General features: G+C 37.4%; 6 protein-coding genes and 3 long non-coding RNA genes across 17 annotated transcripts; 5 read left to right on the top strand and 4 right to left on the bottom strand.

Annotated features, from left to right (window-relative positions):
- Positions 1-703: 703 nt before the first annotated feature.
- On the top strand, positions 704-3,447 carry LOC124315908 (4-hydroxybutyrate coenzyme A transferase-like). The gene is made up of 9 exons (XM_046781650.1): positions 704-1,336; positions 1,408-1,556; positions 1,630-1,651; positions 1,772-2,029; positions 2,104-2,247; positions 2,309-2,380; positions 2,446-2,583; positions 2,658-2,783; positions 2,870-3,447. Exons 1-9 carry the CDS (start codon positions 1,042-1,044, stop codon positions 3,052-3,054), a joined length of 1,389 nt encoding a protein of 462 aa, XP_046637606.1. The 5' UTR covers positions 704-1,041; the 3' UTR covers positions 3,055-3,447.
- Positions 3,448-3,502: 55 nt separating this feature from the next.
- On the top strand, positions 3,503-4,862 carry LOC124315920 (RNA transcription, translation and transport factor protein-like). The gene is made up of 3 exons (XM_046781667.1): positions 3,503-3,722; positions 3,786-4,085; positions 4,150-4,862. The coding sequence occupies exons 1-3, from the start codon at positions 3,662-3,664 to the stop codon at positions 4,512-4,514; spliced, it is 726 nt and encodes a 241-aa protein (XP_046637623.1). The 5' UTR covers positions 3,503-3,661; the 3' UTR covers positions 4,515-4,862.
- A 514-nt stretch (positions 4,863-5,376) lies between these two features.
- LOC124315973 lies at positions 5,377-5,872 on the top strand. 5 transcript variants are annotated; one of them, XR_006911758.1, is made up of 3 exons: positions 5,377-5,602; positions 5,664-5,768; positions 5,840-5,872. It is a non-coding gene; the product is annotated as an uncharacterized LOC124315973 (long non-coding RNA). The 5 variants fall into 5 exon arrangements; XR_006911755.1 differs by having other exon boundaries at positions 5,829-5,872; XR_006911757.1 differs by having other exon boundaries at positions 5,664-5,773.
- A 40-nt stretch (positions 5,873-5,912) lies between these two features.
- On the top strand, positions 5,913-7,309 carry LOC124315963. Its single transcript, XR_006911736.1, has 3 exons — positions 5,913-6,080; positions 6,184-6,409; positions 6,816-7,309. It is a non-coding gene; the product is annotated as an uncharacterized LOC124315963 (long non-coding RNA).
- Positions 7,310-8,408: 1,099 nt separating this feature from the next.
- On the bottom strand, positions 8,409-9,505 carry LOC124315969. Of its 2 annotated transcripts, XR_006911747.1 has the most exons (6): positions 9,453-9,505; positions 9,208-9,376; positions 8,979-9,129; positions 8,740-8,918; positions 8,521-8,652; positions 8,409-8,449 (listed from the first exon to the last, which is right to left on the bottom strand). It is a non-coding gene; the product is annotated as an uncharacterized LOC124315969 (long non-coding RNA). The 2 variants fall into 2 exon arrangements; XR_006911746.1 differs by having other exon boundaries at positions 9,208-9,499.
- A 1,249-nt stretch (positions 9,506-10,754) lies between these two features.
- On the bottom strand, positions 10,755-13,018 carry LOC124315905. 3 transcript variants are annotated; one of them, XM_046781646.1, is made up of 11 exons: positions 12,690-13,018; positions 12,559-12,632; positions 12,459-12,491; positions 12,274-12,393; positions 11,842-12,201; positions 11,708-11,781; positions 11,576-11,644; positions 11,359-11,506; positions 11,172-11,291; positions 10,978-11,108; positions 10,755-10,914 (listed from the first exon to the last, which is right to left on the bottom strand). In XM_046781646.1, exons 3-11 carry the CDS (start codon positions 12,475-12,477, stop codon positions 10,846-10,848), a joined length of 1,110 nt encoding a protein of 369 aa, XP_046637602.1. In that variant the 5' UTR covers positions 12,478-12,491; positions 12,559-12,632; positions 12,690-13,018; the 3' UTR covers positions 10,755-10,845. The 3 variants fall into 3 exon arrangements, with proteins under 3 accessions (XP_046637602.1, XP_046637599.1, XP_046637600.1); XM_046781643.1 differs by having other exon boundaries at positions 12,459-12,632; positions 12,690-12,770; positions 12,839-13,018; XM_046781644.1 differs by having other exon boundaries at positions 12,459-12,783; positions 12,839-12,909.
- Positions 13,019-13,153: 135 nt separating this feature from the next.
- On the bottom strand, positions 13,154-14,466 carry LOC124315924 (vacuolar protein sorting-associated protein VTA1 homolog). Its single transcript, XM_046781674.1, has 6 exons — positions 14,273-14,466; positions 14,088-14,206; positions 13,926-14,026; positions 13,766-13,858; positions 13,562-13,706; positions 13,154-13,503 (listed from the first exon to the last, which is right to left on the bottom strand). Exons 1-6 carry the CDS (start codon positions 14,379-14,381, stop codon positions 13,246-13,248), a joined length of 825 nt encoding a protein of 274 aa, XP_046637630.1. The 5' UTR covers positions 14,382-14,466; the 3' UTR covers positions 13,154-13,245.
- A 60-nt stretch (positions 14,467-14,526) lies between these two features.
- Positions 14,527-15,361, top strand: LOC124315937 (transmembrane protein 107-like). The gene is made up of 4 exons (XM_046781689.1): positions 14,527-14,813; positions 14,878-14,942; positions 15,011-15,111; positions 15,192-15,361. Exons 1-4 carry the CDS (start codon positions 14,673-14,675, stop codon positions 15,359-15,361), a joined length of 477 nt encoding a protein of 158 aa, XP_046637645.1. The 5' UTR covers positions 14,527-14,672.
- Positions 15,362-15,391: 30 nt separating this feature from the next.
- On the bottom strand, positions 15,392-19,300 carry LOC124315885. Of its 2 annotated transcripts, none has more exons than XM_046781606.1 (17): positions 19,143-19,300; positions 18,915-19,075; positions 18,737-18,858; positions 18,576-18,673; positions 18,395-18,487; positions 18,147-18,336; positions 17,941-18,081; positions 17,800-17,875; positions 17,590-17,736; positions 17,310-17,533; positions 17,170-17,251; positions 16,973-17,079; positions 16,706-16,828; positions 16,596-16,637; positions 16,326-16,403; positions 15,872-15,956; positions 15,392-15,795 (listed from the first exon to the last, which is right to left on the bottom strand). In XM_046781606.1, the coding sequence occupies exons 1-17, from the start codon at positions 19,193-19,195 to the stop codon at positions 15,521-15,523; spliced, it is 2,097 nt and encodes a 698-aa protein (XP_046637562.1). In that variant the 5' UTR covers positions 19,196-19,300; the 3' UTR covers positions 15,392-15,520. The 2 variants fall into 2 exon arrangements, with proteins under 2 accessions (XP_046637562.1, XP_046637563.1); XM_046781607.1 differs by having other exon boundaries at positions 18,147-18,303; positions 19,143-19,299.
- Between the last annotated feature and the right edge of the window lie 57 nt (positions 19,301-19,357).

Below are 19,357 nucleotides of genomic sequence, written 5' to 3'. Positions count from 1 at the left end.
TCTACCATTAAGAAATATTTAAAGTTATTGATTTGGACAATATTTTTCTGTTTACTCTTTCTTAGGTGGACGAATTACATTTGCCGATATTCATAGGAATCCCTTCAAAGGCATTCGGCGTTCGTGCTTCGCCCGGAAGCAATCAAACCGTAAACCCAAGGGGGGAAGAATGTGACAATCGCGAAACCGGATCAGCATCCAGCAATAATCGTCAGCCCATTATTGGAGTGCGAATTCGTTTGGAGACTGTCTGGCATGATTACAATCAAGTCTCATTCCGGAGTAACCAATCCGGAAGAAAGGCTCCGCCCTTGCAAAGCGATTGATTTCCGCATGACTAAAATCGATACTCGACGCTTCTCGGTCACAACAACGTCCAAGTCTGGCCATCATTATCAATCCGACGCAGATAGGCCTATATTCCCAAGGATCGTTGGGTTGAACATCTCACGATTGGAAGAAACTTTGGTATCACGCCATCGTTCCTTTGTCGTTTAAGAATATTGGTTTCCAACTTTCGTTGAAGCAAATGGAAATCGTTGTTCGTCGGCCGTCAACCATCCGACTATTCAATGACAACGTCGTTTCAATCGTTTTATTTCCGTTGTTTATTCTGTTCTCGCAGCACTGATCTAATATTCCGAGACCTTGAATCGTTTTTAATGAGTTAATCAACTTGATTATGTGTTCAAAAAGCGTAACAAATCATTTTGTCCGATTCGAGTCATCTAGCGGTGGTTAATCTAAGCTCGGATGTAAACAAACCTAGTAATACCAGTGCTGCAGTTAAAGGTCGTTGGATGGATCAGATGCCCACTAGTCACTCGTTTCCCAATAGACCCACTCAACTAAAGAGACTAATTAAATGACAAAGCATTTTTCTGGAAATCAAAAGACCGTTATTCGATCTCTTCTTCAGCCCAAGGCTTTCTTCAGTCTTCATCTCACGTCCTGGCTTGTAACGTTTTATCTTAGATATGTCAATCTGTAGTCAAGTATTTTCCATTCACGGTCACGTAGTGAAAGAGACTAGTTTTTACAATGTATTTTAGCGGACTTTTTAAAAAATTCAACCGTGGAATCATTAGGCATTATTACAGCTATGCAGCTGAACCTTTTCATCCATTGCCACGAACACCAATCACTCTGACTGCAGAGGAGGCCATTAAAGTTGTCAAGTCAGGTGATACGGTTTTTGTTCATAGTGCAGCAGCAACACCGACAAAGCTTCTAGCTGCACTAGCCAATCATGGAAAAGAGAGTAGACTGGAAAAGGTCACTGTTTGTCACATCCATATTGAAGGACCAATGGAATACTTGAAACCAGAGTATAGTGGTAAGTTTAAAATATAGTTTATGCTGTTTCATCTAATACATTTCCTTTTAATTCCATCTTTTTTTTATTAGGAATATTTCGGGATAATTCATTCTTCATTGGATCTAATGCCAGGGAAGCAGTCAACAGCGGTAGAGCTGATTTCGTCCCAATATTTCTCTCTGAAATACCTCTCTTGTTTCATCGGAAAATCATCCAGCTAGATGTGGCTCTCATCAATGTATAAAGACTAGCAATTGCAATATGAGAAATGTTAAACTAATTACTAATTTTGGGATCAAAATTTTTTTTAGGTGTCTCCACCTGATCAACATGGTATGCATGACATTGAACATTTTGTATTGCAGAGACAATTAATGTATTTGCAATTCACACATTGCAATGCCTGTCCATTAATTGAGCCTCGCGCTAAAACCATTTTTACTATTTAATCAGGATTTTGCAGCTTTGGCCCTAGTGTGGACGTTACGCGTTCAGCCGTTAAGAATGCCAAGTATATCATAGGCCAGGTGAATCCTAAAATCCCAAGAACCTTTGGAGACGGAACGATTCACGTTTCTCATTTGGACTGCATTGTCAACGTGGACGAAGAGCTGCCGATGAGATATCCGGCTAAAAGCAGTCCTATTGAGATCGCCATAGGCCGACTAATTGCCGACAATTTGGTCGAAAATGGGGCCACTTTACAAATGGGTATTTTCTCTTCTAACTTTCTTGCCGTTAAATTCGAGAATTTCCCCCTCATTTTATTCATTTCAATCACGTAGGTATCGGGAACATTCCTGACGCTGTGCTTTCGTCATTGAAGAGTCACACCGACCTCGGAATTCATTCTGAAATGTTTAGCGATGGAGTGGTGGATTTGGTTGAAGCTGGTTGCATAACTAATAGCCAAAAGAAAATATTGCCAGGTATCTTAGTATTAGCGTAGTTAAACACAGCCTCATTGTTCTCTCTTACTTTCGACCATAGGCAAAATTGTCGGTAGCTTTTGTTTGGGATCCCGGCGACTTTATGATTTCCTTGACAATAACCCATTCATTGGTATTCAGTTCACATCATCTTTAACGGATTTTTTCTTCCATGTTATTAAATCTTTTACTTTGCAGTCATGGGTGATGTTCAGTGGGTTAACTCATCTTCATTGATTGCGCAAAACCCCAAAGTGACGGCCATTAACTCGTGCATTGAAATAGATTTAACTGGTCAAGTTGTAAGCGACTCTATAGGCACCAGAATGTATTCTGGTAAGTTTTTATTAACACAAATAATATTTTACTGAACCGTTTGTTTGAAATGGAAGACGAACTTGTTTAACTAGGTGTCGGCGGACAGGTAGATTTCCTACGTGGAGCGGGACTTTGTCCCGACGGTGGCAAACCAATTCTAGCTTTGCCATCTAGCACGAAAAAGGGCGAGTCAAAAGTTGTACCCTACTTGAAACAAGGTATCGTCCATTCGTCCCCCTAGTTTCTATATAAATGCATTTATCACAGCGATTTGGCTAAACGATGCTTCTGTTCCAACATAAAGGGGCTGGGATTGTTACTACACGTGCCCACGTCCACTATGTGGTAACCGAATACGGTTACACAAACTTGTTCGGTAAAAATCTGCGCCAGCGCGCATTTGAACTCATCCGAATCGCCCATCCAGATCATCGAGAAGAACTTGAAAAAGCTGCTTTCGATCGCTTGGGCTGTATGCCCTCTCCTTGAAATTAACTAGCGGTTATTTCAAAAGCAAATATTTAACGGATGCTGTGATTGTCATTTTATATCGATCAATATTACAACAACAGTATTACCTTTTTTCTGCACCTTAAAAAAGTTCTGCACCCTCCTTTTTATCCTTTAGTCTAAATGGTGTGATTTTAAAATGTTATGCTTTTTAGAGTCCAAGACTCCTAGAGATGTTTGATGTTTGTTTGTTTGATCTCTCAAAACTAATAGACTGTTCGGAAAAATGTCCTTGATTCAATAATTTCATATTATTAATTCATAATTTCATTTTATGTAGTTCTATGTCCATCTGCAACTGGTCCGAAATTCGATATTACAATTTTTCAAATTCTGTAAGTTGAGTTTTAATAAATTTGGCATTGCACAACAGCACATGTCGACAAGTACAAAAATAAGCAGACGAAACAGATTTTCTGAACCATCGTCATTCGTTGTCGGTTCGTTGTCGTTCATTCCATTCCTGTTTATTACTCATTCAGACTTTTCAGGGAGCACACAATCAATATCCTTACTTATTATTTTTCATCACACAATTTCTGCTCATCTGTGGGAAAAATCATTCACTCGAAATATTGCGTTAAAAATGTTTAAGCGAAAATTACAAGCGTTGGGTTTTCCTAATCCCGATACCTTGAATACTGCAGGTATTACATTATAAGTGTGTTATTGCAATGAGATTTTAAAGACCACTGTTTCTTTATTCTTAGACGAGAAGCAGTTTCGAAGCACTATTGTTTGGCTGGAAGATCAAAAAGTACGCCGCTACAAGATTGAAGATAGGGAATCTCTAAGGAATACAACTGCTGAACAGTGGAACCAAGCTTTTGAACAATATTTGAAGGATCTGGATTGCCCTTTTGCCAATGGTTCTAGGCCGGAAATTGTAGACTGGCTTCTTGGGCTGGCAGTGCAATTTGAGTTCAATGAGAAACCCGAAAGCTACACTTCAAGTCCTAAGATTCAGCAACAAACTTCTCAGCAATCAAATCCACTTGACAACTTGGATTGTAAGAGCTTTTTATTTCAATATTTTTTTAATCATTGTTAAGAATTCTTTACATTTTGATGCAGTTGAAAGTGAAGATTTCAAAGTTGGGGTTGTTGAATTGGCTAATCTTCTTCAAGTTCCAAGACATCCAGATCATCTAATGACATTAGAAGGAATTTGCAATGTAATCCAAGAAAAGTTAAGTCAAGATGCATTGAAAGACGCCTTGAAGACCAAGAATCCAGGAAACCCTGTTCAATTTGAAAACATCAGCTTTGGCTTGGACATAAAATCCCCCAATGTAAGCAGTGCTGCAAATGTCCTTCGTTATTTATTCATTCATGATCTAAGAGATCTCCAAACCAAAATTAATGAGTGCCTTGTATGTGTTCAAGCTCTCACTGCTAATCCCAAAACAGACACAAAATTGGGGAAAGTTGGATTTTGAGTGTATTTTCTTTCTCATGGCTAACAAGTTAATCTCCCAACATTTTTCACTGTTAACTTCCTTCTTGCTTTTTTCCCAACTGCAAATTCTTGTGAGTCACATTGAATGGGTAAATATTCAAGAGTCTTGCTGCACCCACTGATGCAAAGCCTAGTAGATAAAAATCATTTTGCATTAAAAAGATACTTTTCATCTGAAATTCAGTACCAAAGCTAGTGATTTGCATAAAAAGCCTTCCCCATTTGTGAACCGATTTCTTTGATTGATGTGCTATGTACGCAGCAGCTCCAATTAAACCTGTGGTTTAAACATATTGATATCTGTTACGAAATACACGGGTTTGTCATATGTCCTGTACCTGAGCCGCTTACAATCCTACAACCTAGGCAATCTTTATCCATTTCAATACAGTGATGTTAGCAATACAGAAGAACAACTGGTGGCTACAGATTTCTCCGACTGTGAAACTTGAAAAAAAAGAAAGAAAGTAGAGATATAGGTACAACTAATGACGACCGATTCTCCACTTCTGTTTTTTCGAAGGTTTGTTATTATTGCACGCCGAAAGGAAAAAAAAAAAAAATAAACGTTTCGCAACGCCATCTAGCAATCAAATATAGAACTACATACTTTTCCTGCCCCAAAACGCGGAAATTTTCTCTGCCATAGGCCCATAGTCGGACATTTAAAATATTTAAAATTCAATAGAGTTCTACTGTCGAACATGAAAATAATTAAAGAATTTATTGGAGTTCTATTGTCGCGTAGTGGAGTTCTACTGTCGGGCACTGGAGTTCTATTGTCGGGTATTTTTAATAATATTTTGAAAAAGGAGCTCTTATTTCATGTTATGTCTTTGGAGTTCTACTGTCGCATACAAAGAAATTTTTTCAAATTTAAAATATTGGTGTTCTATTGTCGGTGGAGTTATACGGTCGCCATAACGGCGGATTGTCCCCCCATCCGCCAGGTCGCGCGAGTGTCTTCGTGAGGAAGAAATATTTGCCATTTGTTTCCGAGGCGTGACTTTAAAGTGTCTTCCAAGTTGATTGGTGTCGATCTACATTTTTAGCCATTAAATGTAATTGGTAATGCTAGTTGGGATTTCTTAAATTTAATTATCCCTGACGTCTCTGTCTGAATTTACAGGCGATCTGGCTTATAATTTCACTTGGCCAAATGTGATGACGTGGGTCGAAATGTCGGCCATTGTTAGCTGTACGTCTCATCTCGTGCAGAAACTCTTTAGAGCTAGTTAAGTAATTTTGTTGATCAATCTCCCTGCAATAATGTAATAGGTTTTACTTTTATTAGTTGATTTTCAGGTCGGAAATGGAGATCCCTTTGCTCAACTGTTGTTGTAACTTGGGAAATCTTGTGTTTTTTTTTATTGTTTTGTATTCAACTGAGTTGATCGCTACAGATTTAGTTAATGACTAGAGAGTAGACCCCTTTGCTTCTCTGTTGCAATTATGAGTTAAGACCATTATGGAAATGTGGATTACATTTATTATTATTAAGTTGGAAAACTTGACAACTACAAATTCCTTTGTAAGATTTATCAAGGTAATTCTGAGAGAATGTATAGTTTAACTTCATACTTCTGTCGTTTTGTTATGTCACATGAGATTCTATTCCTTGTTAGTAACTTGATTTTGTTTTTCAATAGACAGGTGAAGTCTGCTCTTCTTTGTTGCAGTCATCCAGTGAAAGGTGTGACTAAATTGAGCTGTTGCATGCAGTCTTTGGTGCTGATGTTGTCCTGGAGTGTGGGAGAGTCCCATGCTTCAAGTCTTCTGGGATCAGCCATATCTGAGTTGACACCGGATCATGCTGCATTGTGGTTGCCAAAATGTTGGACATCTAGTAGAACTGCAAGAAGACTCTTTGAAATGGTAATTTTATAAAAATTCTAAGTTCTAACTTGGGAAGTATCATGCTTGGACTACTATAATTGCTTACATTGTTTAATTTTAACATTTGGGGATTTCATCATGTCAAAAGCTCTTTCCTTCGATCATGTGTAAATTAAGTTATTGATTGTTTAAGGGGAATTGGTTAACAAGATAGGCAGATACTGTAGAAGAATGTTTTTGTTTCGCTGCAGAGCACTACAAATTTCAAACGAATTTTTATTGAAAATCTTTAATGAGTAATCTAGTTTCATGTAAATTTTTGTTTAAACTATTGTTATCAGATAGTGTTGCCATAGAATATTTGGGTGAACTCCATTTGAAGTGATGTTTTTTTTATTTAAAAAAAATTTCCATTGATCAAACATTAATTTCATTATGGTCATAGGTTTATGTTTACGTAGCAGTGATGTTGCTGTCCAATATGGCATGTTGTTGCAGCCTATACTGGTGCAAGATTTTTTGCATCGAGTTATGCTGTTGCTGTTCCTTGGTGCTGTACTGCTGGTGTTGTGCATAGAAGTTACATCCAGTTTTAATTGTTAATTGTGTCTATGCAGTTAACCGTTTATATGTTGAAAAGGGACAGAAAAGTTCCTTGGTGTTGAATCGCTGGTGTTGTGCTACATAAGTTACATCCAGTATTTTGTTTAATTGCTATTTGCGTCTATGAAGTTAACCGTTTATATGTTGAGAATGAAAAAAAATAGTAATACGGGGAATTTTTACGTTGAACAAATAATAAACATGCCTTCGCAATTGGGAAACCAGCGAGAAGGAGATTGGGGGGGGGGCAATTGATTTTCATTAACTAGAAGAAGTCGTGGTTTGTTTTAATAAGGTAGAAATTAAATCCTTTGTCTATCACATCCATATACCTACCTATATAAACCACATCTATTCCTCAAATCCCATAACTTCCACCAACATCCATTCCTTAAACCCCATAACATCCACCAACATCCATTCCTTAAACCTCCATTTCCCCTACAAATAACTGTTAATGTAAATTTTATTGTTGAATGAATGAAACATTCATAAATAATGTAATACTCAATTTTATTCTGGAACACTTACAAAATAAACAATCAAGAAGTCAAAACAATTTTTTTTTGTGCGAGGCTTTTAGCAAGTAATACGCCGACCAATTTGACAAAAAGTGTTAGTTTGTTTTCACGGAAATTGCGTCAGACGGTTAAAAAATTTCTAGTTCAACAATCTCATGTAGAAATTTACATCTAGTCTACTGGTGCAAATTGCGATTCTTTAAGCTTGATTATTTTAGGAGATGTTTAAAAAAATTGTGAGTAGCCAATAAATTGAACTAATTCGCTTTTTCAGAATATTTTGAAGATAGATCACAAGAAAATCTATAAACAACAAAGTGATCTATTACCAAAATATTCAGAAAAAGTGGATTAGTTCAATTCTTTAGCTACCCACAATTACTCTTTTAACACATCACCTAAATTAATCAAGCTTAAAGAATCACAATTTGCACCAGTAGACTAGATGCAAATTTCTACATGAGATTGTTGAACTAGAAATTTTTTAACCGTCTGACGCAATTTCCGTAAAAACAAACTATCCCTTTTTGTCAAATTGGGTGGCGGATTGCTTGCTAAAACTCGCACATGCAGTTTCGGCGTAGATCCAGGGAGATTACCTGGAAATGGAAGAAGAGAGAAGAGTGCGAGGCAAGTTTTACTGGGGAGCGATTAGTCATAATAGGCTTCCGGGTTAGACTCATGACCCTCTAAAAGTTTTCGTCGGATCATGCGCCTTCCAAGTCCCCGTTCAACCAGAGCCCTCCCCTCCTCCTGGTTTCACAGCGGGTGAGTGACCACCGGCGGGCGTTGGTTAGTGGTTAATTAGGGAAACGGGGCCACAGAAAAGAAGGGAGCCCAGAAATGCACTTGTAATTTAATCTAACTACACAATTTATCAGTCTTGGATTACAGCATTCTCTCGTCGGTTTTCAGTTTCACCAATGGAGTCCATGATCAGTAGCGAAGGATTACCCTGTAAGCAGAATGAACATTTAATTGGATGACAATAATTTTCAATAAGATTGTAGCGACAAAAAGCAATACCTCAAATCAAGAGGGACTGTGTAAGGAGCTAAATAGGGAGATTCAAGGGTAGCAGCCATTGGGTTAGCAAACAAGGGAGTAAGGGACGTCGTTGACTCTCTTGAAAGAACATTACTTTTCATATTTAGGAACCTGAAGGTTAGAACCTGTAAATAAAAAAAATAAAATAAAATAAAATAATCAAAAGAATAATTAAACAGTTTTAAGTATATTACTCACGCAATATTCATCTCGTCCAAGGAAACGCCATCACACATCGCGAACAGCCAAAAATCTAAAGGTAAAACTCCGTGCTGTTTTGAGAGCAGGGTAGTAGAAGCCGGTTGGGTAGTCGAATGATGCTGGCCGCCTAAATGATGTTCATGTAGACCGCATCTTCTCGGTCATTACCTAAATGGCTAAATCAAGAAACAAAATGTAAACAAAATTTAAATTTAGTGACATGACAATGAAGTTACACAGGTAACACCAATCAGCTTTCCTAAGCAATCCAGAAGATGGAATGAGTCAAGTTCGATGACAAACCGAATGATCCGCGTTGAACGTGTGGTAATTGCCTTATTTTGGAGGGATAACCAGATGCCCCACATTTGGTCTTATAGGCAACATCTAAATAAGAAACCAAATAAACGTTAAAATTTCTAATAGTATGATAACTTCTCTGAATTCAATGTAAACACAACTTACAATGATGATAGCATGATCACAATATTTAACCTCTTTTTTTGTTGTTGAAAAATAGGGAGATTCATGGGTAGCAGCCAACGGGTTAGCAAACAAGGAATCTTGTTGACTGTAAGTCCTTTTCTTGGAAGGACATAACTTCTCGTATAGTCAGTCATGCCAATTTAGAAACCTGTAAATAAAACAAAAATTCATATTAGACTGCAATTAATAAAGTTCAGTAACATGACAAGTGAACTTTTATACACATGAAACCACAAATCAGTTATCCAAGATTCTCTATAAGATGGAATGAGAGATTTTTCCATGCTGGAGACGGTGATCTAGCAAGTTCAATAGAAACAGCCGATAATTAAGATTAATCGTAATAAAACATGAGAAGAATACATGTTTTAGCATGAATAAAGCTAGTGTTGGTTTTTACCTGTATCATTGTGATGACACATTCAGTAGAATACAATGAGTTTGAAGTTTGAACAAAATAGTTGACGGTAGGTTGCACGACTTTCACGTTTACTCCGACTGTGAGTTGATGAAAAACATTAAGGTTATCCAACATATACACGGAATAGAACACATCACCGACAAGTTATTACAGACGAAATCACTCGAGTATACCTATGAATCATTGGTAATTTTCGAAGCTAGCTTAACGTTGATTGTTGATCAGATGACCAAATGATTTACCTATGTTACAACTTCTCACGTGGGGAAGGGAATTTTGCATGCAGTTCTATATTTGACCGCTAGGTAGCGCTGTGGCGAAACTTTTTTTTTAAATTTAAACATTTTGTTTGTGACTCTTTCGGCGTGCCATAATATTTCGGCGTGCCATAGTATGTTAATTGTTGTTTATTTTTTTTTATAGATAGCGATGTAGTTAGCCATCTATTACCGCCCGGCAACACAAGAGATTTTCTACACTCCTGCCGCTAAAGTTCGCTGAGTACGAACACTCTGTTGTTGCTAGCATGTTGCTATTATTTATTAACTGATGCAAAGCGCACTGTTTAAGACTTGTGAGTGACAAAAATGTTTAGAATTGCACATCATATAGAACTGTGTGGAATCGCCGTAATAGCTGAATAAAGCTTCGGTATCAAAATGACAAGCTAAAGTAATCATAACATCATAAGTAATACAAGTAACATAATGCCGTTATACTTATGGGTGACCAAATCCTTTCAAGAGCCCGTTCAAACTCCAAGTAAAATTTGTAATCATAATTTTTTTTCAATACTTAGGTAGTATATCATTCTTAAGACATGATTACAAAACTATACCATTAACTCATGCAGCTAAAGTTTGACTTGAATCCATTTTTCAGAGACCCTCTAGAATTCGTTTAAGATCTTCTGGCTTTGCTGGATGTTGCGCTGCGTTCGCTTCTCTTTCCCAGGATAGCTACATACAATATACTAACTACATGCAAACTAATAAAGACCAACACTTTTAAATAATAAGATAAAAATTTAAGCAATTTAAAATAAGAAAAAAAATGATAAGTTGAATGTTGAAAAAGTGAATTATTCGTGTCTATTGTCCAATTGAAAATGTTACTTTCTATTTTCGTCTCTTGAATTTTAAAATCAATTATATCTTCGATCCTATTTATATTCGCATAAAAATGCAAATTAAAAGTTATTTACTATGTGTTAAAGCTAGTTGTTCTTCATTTCTGATCTTCTTGAATGAAAAAGAAAACATGATCTATGGGAAAAGGGAAAAAGTCCGTTGAGAATTTAGTTTGAATTACACTTAGATGAAACTTACTCCTAATAAAATCAGCAGTAGTAGTGGAACAGACATTTGCAAGTAGGGTTGATGCAGGGTGGCTCCTCCCCATATCGGACCGATAATTAATCCAGAAAAGGTAGCAAGTCGACGGAATCCTTGTGCAATACCTTTAACATGCAAATTCTTTGAATAGTTAAATATAACTTAACAAAATAAATAATGCACGAAACCTTGAACACGAAGGGAAACGCATTTGGACAGAAGAGATGTGGAACCAACGGCAGCAACGGGAAACCCAACGTACAGAAACATAAACCCAGTCAGAAGGATAGGCATCATGTCCTTATCTCCTACGCGAACATGCAAAAATTAACATTTGCTTCTTTCATTTTACAAAAAAAGTAAATATTTATTTACCAGGTTCTATTCTAGGTAACCAAATGAGACACCACGTGAAGCCCAGAATATGCATCAACCAGCCGAATAATACGAGATAAGTATCGGTGGTCCATCTTGTAGTCAAGGAAACTAACACGTAGATCGCGATGGAGAAAACTCCTGCAACCTATCATTAATGAAATGTTATTAGCAAGAGTAGCAATTCAAGCTTTAGGTTAAAGTAATAAACTATTACCATGTAAACTAAGCTTGTTTGAAAGCCAGTAAAATCAAAAAGTTTTGACAATAGGGGCGGAATTATGGTCTGTCGGATAAAATCAGATTTTTTCAAATAAATTGAGAAACAAATAAAATGGTATTATGTAACCTCTATGGAAACCTGACCAAAGAACAAGATCGTTGTCATGCCAAATAACACGACAGTGTCGTCGTGAAGAAATTCTGAAATAGATTCAAATTAATCATCGTCAACAGACATTGACAAAGTTGTTAGCGCTATACCGTCAATATAAGTTGCAAATGTGACAGGTTCGGGAACGGTTTCTTTGTCAAAATTTTCTTCAATAAAATACCAACGACGAGCCGCTATGCTTGGCCGCTCATAGCTTGCTGATAGAAGGTTTTCTCGGCTAGTGCTCAATTCTATGGAATGGCCAGCTATTTCTAAACCCTCATGTTCTTTTCTTAAAACTTCGTAATGGTATTCTACATCAAGGTTCTGATAGAAAGCCAAAACGAAGAGGAGGAAAAGAACCCACAAAACGGTCATGAAAAGGCCAGGCGCGTTAAACGGACGTACTACCAGGGCACCACCAAACAAGCTAAAGTCAAAATACTCTAGAATGATCTGAAATCCAGGACCTGAAATATAAAATCGAGACATTGAAATGAAGCGCTTTAAAGAAAATAGGAATGTTATGAACATTAACTTACCAATCAGTAGTCCGACTTGTCGAAGACCACTACAAACAGATAAAATTGAAGTTCTTTCTCTAGGTGAAGTTGTCCGACATATTTCTGCCAGTAGAGCTGCTCCCGCCCCACTACCCAATCCTAGAAAATCCACGCGTAATAAATAAGTCTATTAATTCGATATCATAAAAATAATAGTGTTTTACCGCACATGACACGCCCCATGATCACATAAATCACTGATCCACCAACAAGATACATCATGTTTCCAAGAATCATGGCTAAAACAACAACAATAACGATAACCTTTGATTTCGTCGGATAAGAGTCGGCCAGTCGTCCTCCGACTAATCCGGCGATGGCAGCAGAAGCACTAAAACCTGTAGAATGACGTTACATTACCTGTTCTAAATGTGAGAGCAGACATATTTTCCAACCTGAAACAGTGATCCCCAACAGATATTCTTGTTTCGCTCCTAAAAACGTCAAATACTGCCATGCTGTTGGTAAAATGATGGCTAAAACGGAATACTAGATATGTTAAAATAATTTAAAGATCGACACAGAATTAATGTTCCATAGTCACCGTTTTCTAATCCACTTAAAAACAAGTAGCTTGCGACAGTAGCAAAGGCTAACACACGTTTCGTCCAAAATTGCATGATTTGACACAAATTGAACACAAATTGCAAAAAATGCACTCGGATATTAATAGATGACTCTTTCTCTTTGTTTCAGCGCAGTGACTGTGCATGTACGATTGTTTTGAGTTTCTCTCCGCAAGAACCAAAAGTCTCTTGAGACAAAACCCCCTTTAACCCTTAAACGACCTTGTCTCTATACTGCAGTAATCTAAAAATAGATAACAATTATCTAAACTTACTGTTTTGTAGAAGAAAGGTGGAATAGTCTAAATTTTATTGATAAATTATCGAATAGATGGGGAAGTTTACAAACAAAAAATAATACCCTCGCAGATGTTGCTACTCTTATCTAGGACTGCTGACCCGCTTGAAGAACACGAAGTGCTTTCTGCAAATTATCGATAGCAGTAGGCACATCTTCATAAGTTAAAGCACTAGACGCGTATTTGCAATGTTTTTGCGCTTGAACTATTTGTTCGGGTGTGACTAGAACGCTGCTACTCTCTTGAACGTATGTGGGAACTGATGAAGGTGGAGTCACTGGTTTCGGTTGAACGCTAATTGATGGTCGAACGACATCGTGGGCATAGGAATGACCAGCTGGTTCCTGTGGACATACTGCACTCAAGCTATTGTTTATATTTCAAATAAATATCCATAATTACTGCTGGTTTCACGTCTGATGAAAATCCATACTCCAGGTTGTCTGAATCATTTATCACTTGGTCATCTGGCTTTGGTGCTGGCTCTGATGGTTCTTCCCCAGAATTCAAGCAATTGTGTAGATGTGCTGCACGCCATTTAGCATACCTGTAATAATCAAATTGCTGAATATGCTGTAGGAGTTTCAATCATTGTTCAAAACTCACTTCTTCTGCTGAGCCACATCTTCATTTAGTTCACCAAAAACAGCACATACATCAAACAACATCCCAGCAGAGTAGAAGGCTTTGACAACATTTCTTGAAGAATCGTAAACCAAAAATATAGTAAACTGCACTACACATAAATGGAATTTAAAATTCTCACTTGTTGTAATGTTTGTGGCGATCTTCAGTATCTGCCCAATTGAATAACTTGACAGCAACATTTTCCATATGAGCTTGGGCGACAATTTCATCCGAGACAGTCTTAAAGTAAAAAAGTAAAATGTGATTCAGCAAACATACAATTAAGCTGTGAAAAATATACCTCATGGACTTTCATTTCCTGTTTTGTTTTTTCCAACCAATCCATCAGAGCAAGTAAAAATGACAAGTCTTCTTTATCTTTTTTAATATTAAGTCCTGTTTGAAGAGCATGTAATCGACCTGTAATCAATCAAAGTTGACAATCAATACAACTTATAAAAAGAGTTGGCAGCTGTCAATTATTACACCAGTAACTAATAGGAGGATCTCTTGTTTCGTAATCCATGGCAATTTTAAGATAATGTTGAATGCTTTTTAGGTTAGAAGGTAAAGCAGGTAAAGACGGAGGAGCCATGACCAGTTGTCACTGTTTTCAATTTATTTGTAAGGGAGAAAATTACGTGTTTTACTCTCTACTCTCAAATTGGTCTAGATGTCAACATAATCAGCGGCGTTGCCGCAATTTTCAGATTTGTCGAGAAAATGAAAAGTACTTCAGAAAATAATTCCAACTTTTTCAAAGTGAGCATTCAGCTATTAAAAATTAAAAATTCAAGATTTTAAATTTTCAATTATTGTAGCAATTTTGTAGCAATTCATTATCATTTATCAAAGTGCATGTTACCAAGGTTGTATTTTCGTTGCCATGGTTCCCGGTGCGGGAAAACAAATAGAATGCTTGTTTTATAAAATGGTTTTAAGAGGTGTGTATTCAGTTGTTATTCCGACGAGATTTCTTACTTTATTAGCTCACTTCTTTATTCTTGTGTGTCTTCTTTGGGATAAAGTGAGTAAACAGTGTTGTTTTTGTTATTTCCTTTTGAAATCACTTAACTGTTAATACTGTTCAGGAAGAAAACTTACGTCTTTGTTTGCTCAAGTATGACGCGGAGTATGCCGGCTACTTCCATAATGAGTAAAAGAAATAAGAAAATCAATTGATTTACGTATCTATTCACATTTCATGTTTAATCATTTTGACAGGTATGTAATTAGCTTAGCGTTAAGCTTGACCTCCGTGGCATTCGAATTCTTTGGGTTCCTGTGTGGCATTTCTATGTTCTCCGAACTTCATAGCCTCCTATGTATGTATATATTTTTGTTTTCCTGATGGGAATTTGGGAAATAGTGATTTTTAAAAACTTAATCTATCATTAACTTTTAGCGATTGTATGCCACACAGTTGCTGCCTTCATGTGGTCGATTTCTTACATTGAGCAATGGGATTGTTCTTCACCGTACAGCTGGTACCTTTTAATTTTCTGTTCGGTCCTTCCATTGACATCAGAATTTGCCGTGTTCATAGGTTTTATACGTCGTGCTAATTTACGCTAAATATAATCAAACGAAGCAATAACGGTCATCAAAACGCTACATATAAATGTGTATCAAAGTGCCTCCGAGCGATGATGTAATTTTAAGGATGTTGTTGCTTGAGTAATTAAGGATAAGTTATATTATTGGTAACAAACAGGTAGTCAAAATAACAGCATTTTATTTTGGCGAGAAAACTAATTCAGGAGGCGTAGAAGTGGTTGGAGTAACCACAACTGACGTACTGACCAACACTTCCTCACCGGTTAAGACGTCCCTATTAGTATTGGGGTCAACAAGACGCAAGGCACTTGACCTTGCCCTCCGTGATGATCCAGAACTTTCACGCGGTTGTGCCTTCGTTGGTGTAGTGACAGGGACTTGCTGAGGCTGTTGGGGTTGTTGTTGTTGTTGAGGTTGCTGGGGTTGAGGCTGCTGTTGCTGGTAAAAGACAGCTAGATAAAATAACACAAATCAATAATTATAGCTTTGGTGAACCAGAACCAATCATGTCAAAACTCTTAACATTACCTGGAGTACTCTGCATAGGAAAAGTCGGGTATGGGGGCGTCTGTCTGTAACCATACGTTTGCTGAGCTGCTCGCGGTTGCTGGAACTGGTCGAAAAAAAGAAAGAAGGAAAAGAATGGTTACAACAGATGTTTGAAGGGTAAATGTGTGCCGACACCAGACTTACTGCCTGCCATACCAAACTTGGCATACGCACTGGTTGCTGAGCAGAATGATACATTATTGAACTGTAAATCCCCGTGCAACACGACCAATAAAGGTCCTAAGACTTGAAAACTTTTGACTGCATGAACCAAACGATTAAATTTTAGGAACTTGCAACATCAACCACAGTTCTTTCTCGACTGTCGGAACAGAACCGGACACGATCAACCGGACCCGAACTGAACCAGCGACGGAAAAATATTACATTCCACCAGCCAAAAGAGAAAAAAAAAAAGGGTTAAGAAACTCACCGACACATTTCCGGTAGGCAGGTTCCCTGATTGCGGATAAGACGCTGGAGGATTCGCCGGGTACGATAAATAGGGCGACTGCAAAAGAAGGAAACAGTTGGCTCAATATAAGTATCAACATACCACATCACACCCGAAGGTATTATAATAAAAAATTGATCAGTATGTGAGATAAGTTTTGTCTTCAAGTATATTAGTCAGAAGACCGTCGTGTTTTTTCATCATTTCAAATCAAATCAAAAGCCAATTTTAGTGAAATTAGAAACTCACTTGCTTGCTGAATTGATCTCCAATGACGAAAAGTAAGGGTTTCTGTTATATGAATAGCAATGCATTAACCAACCACCCATTACTATAAAAGCTAAGAATAAAATACTTACATTCATCCCAGGGTAAGGTAAGGCCTGAGGAGCATTAGGTGGGCGATTCGGATTAATGGTACCTCCTGCCATAGGGGGTCTAGGCATGTGCTGATTTCCCGTACGTATCTGACGACCAAAAAACTGAAATAAGAACGTCATTATCTTTTTGTTTTACACTATCGCTTAAAAAATTGTTACGACTTATAGGCAAAGAATTCTTTGCTTATTTATTTTCTGAACCGATTATTTTGTGAAATAGTTAGCCACATATGTGATATATCGCACCTTATTTCGAACAATTTCCAAACTGGGCAGACCTTCCGGTCTTTTCAGTGACAATGGATGGTTTCGTAGTTCTAAAAGGAAGAGCCGGTCATAGATCTTTCTCCTTTCTAGTAAACCAAAGCCCATAGTACATTAATGAATACAAAATTCAAAATTGCTTTAATTAACCGCTTATATGGGAATAAACACTTTACTACCTGGTTCAATGGCATTTTTTGGTGACTGTGTCGTCAGCTTTTCCCCCTCATCCATTGCAGTAGATGTCAAATTCTTCTTCGTCTGCTTGAAAATATACATATACGTATTAGCTGGTTAAAAACCTTTAAATTAACTTTACCTCATTATTTTGGAGTTCTCCGGAAATGTCCCAAAAATCATCCGCCTCTTGATCGCTTTCAGGGTCAGCATCCTTCAGCCACGTCAGAAAAGATGTGATCATCTTGAGTGCCACAGCTTTGCCTTCACGTTCCAAAGGATCGTCGGCAGACACCCACGACTCAAAGCCCTCTTCAGAAACGACGTTACTGTCATAGAGGGTCTCGAAGATGCCTTGAATTAAACCTGCAAAATAAAAAAGTTTAGAAAATCGAATCTTGCCACAATTTATAAGCACATACCTTTGGGGTGTTGTCGCTGGGTAACTAAAGTCTGAACTGCGTAAAGCAGTTGAAGCTCACGATCAGCAATGTTGTCAACGTACCGCCTCAACACCTCCGTCCGATTTTTCAAAACAGTGCAGTTCAGTTTACTGTCTGTACCACGTCCTAAATGTACAAACAATTTTGTCATTGAAAATTGTTATTCGACAATTAGTAAAAATTCCTCACCTTCAATAGAACTCTCGGTTACTGCGGTGACCAAGGTACGAATGAAAGCGGGATTCACTTCACCAACATATTGTTTCTGTAATGGGGACACAAAACGGCAATGAAAATCAGAAAATAAAAAAGAAACTAGGGAACTAATACCTGAATCCAGCTACAGACGTCATCTGTAGTCAATTGGGTCGCGTCTCTCAAATACTTCTCCAGACTGTGCTGAAAATCGATGTAAAAGTTCGGGTTCGGAGTCCATTTATTCAAGTATCCTCGTACGGTCATAAGCATTGTCTATTCGTAATACAATAGGTAATAAAAGCTTCTTGGCACTTGAGTAAACCGGTTGATTTGATTACCTCAATGACGGTTTTATCCAAATTTCCTTCCTCTTCCTTCGATTTTGAAGCGTGCTTGGGTTTCCAAACGTTACGATCTTTGGGATCTTCAGATAACTTTCCGAAATCTTGGTACTGAATGTTTGATTTTTTTGTTGTCGACTGTGATTGGAATTCCCTGTGAAAATTTGCTTGATGTGAGTCGGTAAACCTGTATCGTCGTAAGCAATAGGGCAACATAAATTGAACTATGGTAGCAACTAGTTTACTTTTTTTTCTCAAATTTCCCTTCACTTGGCTCTCCAAATATAGAGCATACATCCAGCAGCATTCCAGCAGACTCGATTGCCTTAGGAACAACACTGCAATAATACGAATAGTATACAAAATGAACAGTTAGGACTTATTACAAGCATTATGCGATATAATCTACCGCAATAATTTACATACTTTGTTAGTGATTCCAAAGGCGGCACATTTTCTGCCCAGCTTAACAAATTCTGTACCACACCTTCAAGGTGAGCTCGAGCAACAGGTATATCAGTAGCCTGAACAAAACATTGCCTTGATTAAACAAACTGTTGACAATAATTGGATTTTTGAAGTCTTACCTCTATTTTAGATTGCAAATTTTGTTTGTTCTTTCCCAAAACTTCCATCAAAACGAGCAAAAATGAGAGATCATCTTCTACTCTTTTCAGGATAAATCCTTGTTTTAGAACATACAGTCGGCCTATGAATGAAAAAAATTTAAATAAATGTGGAGACAGATTTTTCAAGATTAATTACACCAGTAACTAATGCACGGATCCTTGGATTCATAATCAGTGGCCATATCCAGATACGGTTGCATACTTTTCAAGTTTGCGGGCAAACAAAGTGGCAAAGAAATAGCCATGATTATATCAAAAATCCTGGCGCGACCTACAGCGAGCTGAATCGTATCGTAACTAAAAAAAAAAAATCAGAAAGAGTTTATTTATTTGTAATTGTGCGTAATGAGTCATCGCTTGTTACCTGGATAATAAAAGATAAGATAAGGAATAATCTCTCACACGTCGCTGTTGCATAGGCCGGTTGAGACATGATACAGTGCTGGATAAAACTGCAAAATGCGGTTAGTAAAGATGAAATTCCGAAACACGGCTCCTTCGATTTATTTTTACTACTACAAGAATACTTTTTTTGTCCTTTTCGTCCGAGTTTTCAGGTTTTGCTGATCAAGCGTTTTA

The sequence above is a fragment of the Daphnia pulicaria genome, chromosome 11 (assembly GCF_021234035.1).
Source record: "Daphnia pulicaria isolate SC F1-1A chromosome 11, SC_F0-13Bv2, whole genome shotgun sequence".
In the NCBI taxonomy this organism is placed as follows: Eukaryota; Metazoa; Arthropoda; class Branchiopoda; order Diplostraca; family Daphniidae; genus Daphnia; species Daphnia pulicaria.
The sequence above is the reverse complement of the archived record's forward strand: the minus strand, read 5'-3'. Positions and strand labels throughout refer to the sequence as shown.